The sequence below is a fragment of the Octodon degus genome, unplaced genomic scaffold, assembly GCF_000260255.1.
Source record: "Octodon degus isolate 3935 unplaced genomic scaffold, OctDeg1.0 scaffold00146, whole genome shotgun sequence".
In the NCBI taxonomy this organism is placed as follows: Eukaryota; Metazoa; Chordata; class Mammalia; order Rodentia; family Octodontidae; genus Octodon; species Octodon degus.
Window position 1 is genome coordinate 6,920,663 of NW_004524722.1, and position 8,146 is coordinate 6,928,808.

General features: G+C 49.0%; 1 protein-coding gene across 1 annotated transcript; it reads left to right on the top strand.

The window, feature by feature from the left end:
- Nucleotides 1-2,679: 2,679 nt before the first annotated feature.
- Cnga4 (cyclic nucleotide gated channel alpha 4) lies at nucleotides 2,680-8,146 on the top strand. Its single transcript, XM_004642025.1, has 6 exons — nucleotides 2,680-2,741; nucleotides 2,878-2,979; nucleotides 3,189-3,295; nucleotides 3,559-4,204; nucleotides 4,931-5,280; nucleotides 7,532-8,146. Exons 1-6 carry the CDS (start codon nucleotides 2,680-2,682, stop codon nucleotides 7,990-7,992), a joined length of 1,728 nt encoding a protein of 575 aa, XP_004642082.1. The 3' UTR covers nucleotides 7,993-8,146.

Below are 8,146 nucleotides of genomic sequence, written 5' to 3' on the forward strand. Positions count from 1 at the left end.
ACCTAGTTCGTTTTTGGCCCCCCCGGCACTTTCTATTCCATTGCATCTTAGCGCCCCCACAATAGCCACCTCTGTCTGCGTCCTGCGACCCCTATGTTCTGTGTTGCACCGTGACCCTTTGGACATTGCTTCAGTTGGAAAAGGGACGAAGATTAAACGCCTACAGGACAGGCTGATGTCCAGGAAAATTACAATGGATCTCTGCCCTCCGGGACTTCAGATCCTTAACCAGACACAGATGATTGCAACGTAGTATACGAAATGCTGTAGTAGGAGAACCATCTAGAAGCAGCACTTAGCATGATTTGTGTGCACAAAGACTGAGAGGAAGGAAGGGCAGAGGGCCCCAGGGAAGACTTTGAGTAAGAAATGCCATCGGAGCTGAGTGTTGGGAAACAAGCAAGTGAGATAAAACAAAGAAATGAAAGTTTAAGACAAGTTCTGAAATTTCCAGTATTGCACCAATGTTACCTGGTTTTGATCATTACGTGCTGTGGTTATATAAGACAATAACACTAGGGAAATCTGGTAGCGTTTACAGCAACTTTCAATATTATTTTTGGCAAATTTTTTATTTCTTTTTAATTTAAAAAAAACCCTTTATTTATTTATTTATTTGGTGCAGGGTCTCACTACGTAGCTGGAACTCATAATGATCCTCCTGTCTCAGTCTCCCCAGCGCTGAGATTACAAGTATGCACCACCACGCCCGGCTTAGGTGAATGGCACCGCGTGCCCAGGGTTCCAGGGCTGGGCCAGCATGCACTACCGGGGACTGAATCCGGTTCCTTGCGCATGCCAGGCAGGCACTTAGACCACAGAGTTATCACCTCAGCCCTTGTAACTTTTTTATAAGCCCAAAATTAGTTCAAGATAAAAAGTATTTAAAAGAAACTTGAGAATGTGCATAAATCTTTTCTAGAACAAAACAAAAACTCTATTAATTCTCCCTCAACCTGATGTCATTACTATCATTTTTAAGAGCAGAATATGTTTATTGGGGGAAATCTTCTATCTGAGAGAGGGACAAGAGGAGAGCCCCAAGCAAGTGGTCCTTGGGAACTATCATCTTTCTTAGTCAACAAGTTATAATTTTGCTATCTGTCAGGCCAATATTGTACTAAATATTAGAGACAAGAGGAATGGAAATGATTCCTTCCCACCAAAAACTTACTTCCGGTCTGGCAGGGGAAATGGGGTAAACATGGAATTACAAATTAAAAGTTGCAACCAAAGGATCAGCTAGGCAGATCAGTATGGACCACTGGTGGAGTGCTCTCTATGAACTACAATCAGAATGTGTGGAGGCTGAGGAGACAGCTCCACAGCCTAAGCACCTACCTGGCAAGCACAAGGTCCCAAGTTCAATCCCCAGTACCCCCGCATGCCATGCTGGCCACCTAAACCAGGTGTGGTGGCACACACCTGTACTCCCTACACTGGGGAGGCTGAGACAGAAGGATCACTATGAGTCCAAGCTGCATAGCGAGACTCTGTATCAATAAATATTTTTTAAAAGGATGTGTCTAGATCCTCAGGAACATACAAAGAAAATGCCAGATATGGGTTATTATGGTTTGTGTCTAGATGTTGCCCCAAAGCCTAATAGGTGGGGCTTTTTTCAGAGGTGGCTGGATCTAGAGTTTGTGGTGATAAAATTGATTCATGGTGCAATGCTAGGGTAAAGGGCCTTAGAATTAAGGGTATAGTAACTGACCCAAGTAGCCTGGATAAGATAAAAGGGGCAGAAAGATGCTGTTAAGGTCCCCTGCCAGGCAATAAACTTCTGGAGGGAAGAATGTCCTACTGCTCTTTTCTCCAATACTTAGCATGGTTTTGTCCTGGAACATAGTAAGATTCTAAGCTGCTGATTGAAAAAGATAATAGTATTGAGAGAGACATTACATTGAAGGAAAATTAATAGGGCACTTGTTTTGGTCTAGAAAAGGTGTGTGTATATTCACAGAAAGGGAAAAGTTGGAAAAAGCTGAAGATCGAAAAAATACATGGAATGGTTGTTAGCGTTAGACACTAGAGGCAGTAGAAAAAGAGAAAGGACCACAGCGCCATAAGATGGCCCCCCATCACAGCATCCAGTAGGAAAGAGGTCAGGTGGATACAAATGTAGATAAGGGTTTAGAGAGTGAAAACAGAGCTCATATCTGATATGAGAGGCAGCTCTTTGTCCCTAGAGACTACTTCAATACCTGACACAGATGAGCCATTCAGCAAATAGTTGTTAAATAAATAATGAGCCCAGCAGAAACCTATACAAAATAAAACAGACTGTTTGGAACCCTGCACTGAAACTCAGATCTCCAGCTCTACAGGGCCCCTGTGTAGCTCAGCTTGGAGTCAAAGGAGAAGAAAAAGAAGATAAATAAGGACCAGGCTTCCTTCTGAGGTGTGCTCCCCCTGCCTCCTCCAGGGACCTCATTAATGGTGTTTAGCTTGCAGGTGTGAGCCTATGCCCGGGAGATGGGGCAGAGTGGCAGAGCTACACTGCCTCCTCCCCTGCAGTAACTGCCGGTTCTGGTTGTGTTGCTAAGAGCTTCGAAGACAGAGAGAAGTCACAGCTGGAGCCCAAGGCAGACTGTTCCAGGCAATCAAGCACTAGCCCCCACCTCCCAAGCGGAGGGGCCCTAGATATTCCAGGCACCACAATCAGGCCGCAGAACCATGAGCCAGGACAGCAAAGTGAAGACAACAGAATCCAGTCCCCCTGCCCCCTCCACGACCAGGTGAGAAATCCTAGTTGTCGGTATCAAATCTGTTCTCCTTACTTGACAGAACCTCATCTCTCTTAGTGCCCCAAATTACAGCCACAGCATTTAACTTGTGGTGAACTAGTAAAGCAGAATCTCCTTTTGCCTGCAGGAAGAGGCTACCTGTCCTGGATCCCTCAGGAGATTACTACTACTGGTGGCTGAACACGATGGTCTTCCCAGTCATGTATAACCTCATCATCGTTGTGTGCAGGTTTGTCAGGGACCCTGAAAGGGGTCCATAAGGTGGGGGGGGTAGTCAATGGCTAAAAAGTGTGGTCCAGGAGAGGGGTGGGCCCTTGGACAGTGCCCAAAGGAGGGACTACACCCACAGAAAGGCCCAAGGCACAGTAATAGGCCTGGTAAGACTGCCTTTCACAGGGAGGGTGATGCTCAGCCAAGCCCTCCTGTCCTCACCCCCAGAGCCTGCTTTCCAGACTTGCAGCATGGTTATCTGGTGGCCTGGTTCGTCCTGGACTATACCAGTGATCTGCTGTACCTGCTGGACATTGCAGTACATTTCCACACAGGTCAGTGAACTGTTAGGTTGGACAGAGCCCTTGTCCTGCATTCCCTTTCTAAATAAAATCTCTTCTTAACAAGGAATAGGACCCCTCCACTTTCACCTATCTCTGCCTATGCTTGACAACATCGCTGTACTCACCCCAGAAACTCTGGAGTAGCTTATGTCCTGCTCTACCCTGTCCCTATGTCTATCTCCATGTCCTGCCCTGGCCTGTCCACCCTCACCCACAGTTGATTCCCCAATTGTCCCCTCCCTTCCTCCTCCTAGGATTCTTAGACCAAGGCATCCTGGTAGTGGACAAGGGTAGGATCGCCAGTCGCTATGTTCGCACATGGGGCTTTGTGCTGGACCTGGCTTCCCTGATCCCTACCGACCTGGCCTACATGCAGCTAGGCCCGCACATACCCACACTGAGGCTGAATCGCTTTCTTCGGGTGCCCCGCCTCTTTGAGGCCTTTGACCGCACAGAGACCCGCACAGCTTACCCAAACGCCTTCCGCATCACCAAGCTGATGCTCTACATCTTCGTGGTCATCCATTGGAACAGCTGCCTGTACTTTGCCCTGTCCCAGTACCTGGGCTTTGGGCGTGACGCCTGGGTATACCCAGACCCAGCACAACCTGGCTTTGAGCGCCTGCGGCGCCAGTATCTCTACAGCTTTTATTTCTCCACCCTGATCCTGACTACTGTGGGTGATACGCCACTGCCAGCCCGGGAGGAAGAGTATCTCTTCATGGTGGGTGACTTCTTGCTGGCTGTCATGGGTTTTGCCACCATCATGGGTAGCATGAGTTCTGTCATCTACAATATGAACACTGCAGATGCGGCTTTCTACCCAGATCATGCACTAGTAAAGAAGTACATGAAGCTACACCGAGTCAACCGCAGACTGGAGCGACGCGTTATTGACTGGTGAGAACCTCAGGTTCCAGGTCAGGGTAGGGAGAAGCCCATTGTAGAATGTAGGGAGACCTCATTCTCACTACTCACTGGCCCAAGACAGTCAAAATGTGGTGTTCATTTCTAGATCTGTAGGAGGGCTTGGAAAGGGGTTTCTTCCAATAAGACACTCTGGACTTCTTTCTGGGAGAGGGTGGGAAAGAGCTGATGGGAAGAGGAACTCACACAAGGAAAAGATAACATGGAGATGAAGGAATGGGAGGAGCCCATGCCTGGTTAGGTCTCAGAAGGCTCTGGAAGGAGTGAGTGGAGATGGCTAAAACACCCCAAGGGATGGCCAACAAGATGGCTGACTGTATCGTGGTAGTGCATATTATGTTCTGAACAAAAAGAAGTTCTTGGTTGAGAAGCCTGAACAAATGCTCCCTGAAAGGATGAGAACCCAGGGGCTGAAGTAGTTATCAGTGTAAGTGGTATGGTCTAGGAATTATGGGTAGGATGGAGCCTGATAGGAGGGAAAGGTATGTTATTCTCTGTCAAGCAGCTTGCATGAGGTAGGCGAGGCCAAAGCATGTCTTTGACCAAAAAAAAGAGAACAGCCAAATATCATAGACCCCCCCCCCCGCAATGACCCCTCTGAGACCTCAGTGTGGCAAGGCTCTTAGCTGACTCTGATGGAAAGGGTGGAGACAGGCATGGAGGGGGCTGGTGAGAAAATGGCACTGTCCCTTCTCCCAGGTATCAACATCTGCAGATCAACAAGAAGATGACCAATGAGGTGGCCATCTTACAGCACTTGCCTGAGCGGCTTCGGGCAGAGGTGGCTGTGTCGGTGCATCTGTCCACTCTGAGCCGGGTACAGATCTTCCAGAACTGTGAGGCGAGCCTGCTGGAGGAGCTGGTGCTGAAGCTGCAGCCACAGACATACTCACCTGGTGAATACGTCTGTCGCAAGGGGGACATTGGCCGAGAGATGTACATCATCCGCGAGGGGCAGCTGGCTGTGGTAGCAGACGACGGCGTCACACAGTATGCTGTGCTTGGGGCCGGGCTGTACTTCGGGGAGATCAGCATCATCAACATCAAAGGTAGGCACTCTAGCATTTGTACCTGGGACAGAGCTGAAGAGGGAAATGGGGATGGCAGAGCCAAGAGTGGGCCAAAGTGCTACCTCTAGACAGGCAGATAAAGGAAACCTGAGCCTTATCTGAGTCACTACAGGGGTGAGGTGAGAAGCGGGATGTGAAGTTCCCTGAAAAGAAGCTAAGCCAAAGTCAGCGATAGCTCAGAGGACTAAAGCTCCTGCTTAGGCAGAGCACAGGGGGCCAGGATTCAATCCCTGGTGTGCTGTGCCAGCCTAGCCCCTAGGGTGCGCTGAGACAGCGATTGAGACTGGACATGGTGGCGCATGCCTGTAATCCCAGCAGTTGGAAGGCTGAAAACAGGAGAATCACTATAAGTCCAATCTACCTACTGAGACCCTATAGGCTCTGTCCTAAATACAGAAAAAAACAAAGTCAGTGTGCAGGTCGGCCCTTGGAAGACAGTAGATGTGCTCTGCGGGCATTGCTACAAAGCTAACTAGCCCATGAAGACAACAGAGGTGGTGATAATAACCCTGATACTGATCACAGGCTTACTACACGCCCTGTTCTGAGAGTTCCAATCGTATCAACTCTGTTAAATTCTCACAGAGCTCTGTGAGATAGGTCCCAATCTTCTCCTATTTCACGCATAAGGCATTTGAAACTCAGAACAGCCTGAGAACTTGCCCAAGGTTACATAGCTGCTAAGGACACTCTCTTGGGATCAGTACCAGGAATGACTTTCTCACAGCCAAGGGGAAAGTAAAGAGAAGAAATTCCCACTTACTGGCCATCAACTCCAGACCAGGCCAGCTTTTGTGTAGCAGTTCATTCCACCCTCTCGGCAGCCCTGTGCAGTAGGAGGCGTTGCTATGCGCAATCACAGGCAAAGAAACTGAGGCTGTGAAGGGGTGCACAGTCCCTGCCGGGGACTAGACCTGCTCTAGCCCTGCTATCCTAGCCTGAGCTTCGGAACTTCTCACCTCTGCCCTCCAGGGATCACCCCCATTTCCAGGCCCTGTATGACGTCCACTTTTCTCAGCTTGCCTTAGAACAAATCACTTTTCTTTTCAGCCCTCTATTTCCTCATGTAGCCCATAAGAATAGCACTGAAGGCGGCGACCTAGCGTGGCAGTTTCCACGCCGGGCTCTGGAGCACGAGGTCGCCCGTTCGTGCCCCCGTCCCGACTCTTGGGGCCAGGGAGGTGGCTCAGTAGAATAAGCGCTTGCCTGGCAAGCACAAGGGCCTGAGTTCAACCCCTGGTTCCGCAAAAAAAAAAAAAAAAAAAAGAATAACACTGAAAACTCAGAGAGCTATTTGTGAGAGTAAATGAGTTATGTCAGTGAGATAGGCAGCACAGTGCCTGCTACATAGCGCATGTCCAACAAATGCACCTTTTCTAATGTTCTTTGGGCTCACTCTGAGACTTGACAGCATCTAGCCTACTTTCCCACCTGCCTCTTACCAATGTCTTTCTTAAGTGCAAGTGATACTTTAAGAAGCCAAGGCAGGCAGATCACAAGTTTGACCCCAGCCTGAGCAATTTAGGGGCATAGCAAGACTTTGTCTCCCAACAAAAGATGGGGGTGAATGTAGCTCAGAATAAAGTCTCTGGGTTCAAGCTCCAGTACTAAAAAAGGTCAATAATACCATATAACTCCCAGCTTAAAGTATTTCAGTAGTTTCCCACTGCCCTCAGCATAAGATCTGAACTCCTTGCCATGGTTTACAATATTCAAAGTTATCTCCTCCCTTCTCTCCCCATACCCTGCACCTCAGGTACTCTGAACTGCTCTGTCTTCTGCATCTCCCTACTTCTTTTCTACTTCATCTCTCTGCCCTTGGGCCTCCTTTTGGCTAAATTGCTTTCCTCCCACACTCTCCTCCTCTTCCCCTAGTTACCTTCCATCCAATTTAGACATCCTTTCCTCCAAGCCTCACTGAATTCTCTGTCTGACCTCACAGCTTAGTAGGGCCTCGTCGTCTGTCTTCCCACCCAATGCAGGAGTCTAACTGTATCAGCCGCACTGTTACATAACTATCCGATTAAATGCCTTGCTTCTTGTGAATTCTTTGAGGTTGGTCACTGACACAGTATAGGTCCTAGTTCCCAGGACACCACCACGTGAAAGAATTGGGTAAAAAAATGATATACAAGCACAAATGTGGATGAGGTTTCCAATACAGGCCTGAAATGCCTCCTCCCCTCTCCTTGCCTAACTGTTCTCCTATTTGTCTGCCCACGGACTGCAGGGAACATGTCTGGGAACCGCCGCACAGCTAACATCAAGAGCCTAGGCTATTCAGACCTGTTTTGCTTGAGCAAAGAGGACCTTCGTGAGGTGCTCAGTGAATATCCACAAGCCCAGACTGTCATGGAGGAGAAGGGCCGTGAGATCCTGCTCAAAATGAACAAACTGGACGTGAATGCTGAGGCAGCTGAGATCGCCCTGCAGGAGGCCACAGAGTCCAGACTGAGGGGCCTTGACCAGCAGCTTGATGATCTGCAGACCAAGTTTGCTCGCCTATTGGCTGAGCTGGAGTCCAGTGCACTCAAGATTGCCTACCGAATAGAAAGGCTGGAGTGGCAGACTCGAGAGTGGCCAGTACCCCAGGACCTGGTCGAGGCTGATATTGACAGTGAGCCTGAAGAGGGAACTTCCAAAGATGGAGGTGGTACAGCTGACCAAGAGGGACTCCCAGGTCCAGTATGACCCCATGCCCTTGCCAAGGACTCCCACTCCCTGTGAATCTAGGGTTGTAGGAAAGATTGCCTGCAGATGCTCTGCCTTCCTGTTTGCTGTGTCGAAGAGACAGGAATGAATTGGCCTGTAGGTGCCCAGCTAGTGATGTGGAAGTATAGCACAC

Coding starts and splice junctions, on each gene's coding strand:
- Cnga4 (XM_004642025.1), top strand. CDS start 2,680: ATGAGCCAGGACAGCAAAGTGAAGACAACAGAATCCAGTCCCCCTGCC. Junction 2,980..3,188: donor CTCATCATCGTTGTGTGCAG/GTTTGTCAGGGA, acceptor CCTCACCCCCAG/AGCCTGCTTTCCAGACTTGC. Junction 5,281..7,531: donor CAGCATCATCAACATCAAAG/GTAGGCACTCTA, acceptor CACGGACTGCAG/GGAACATGTCTGGGAACCGC.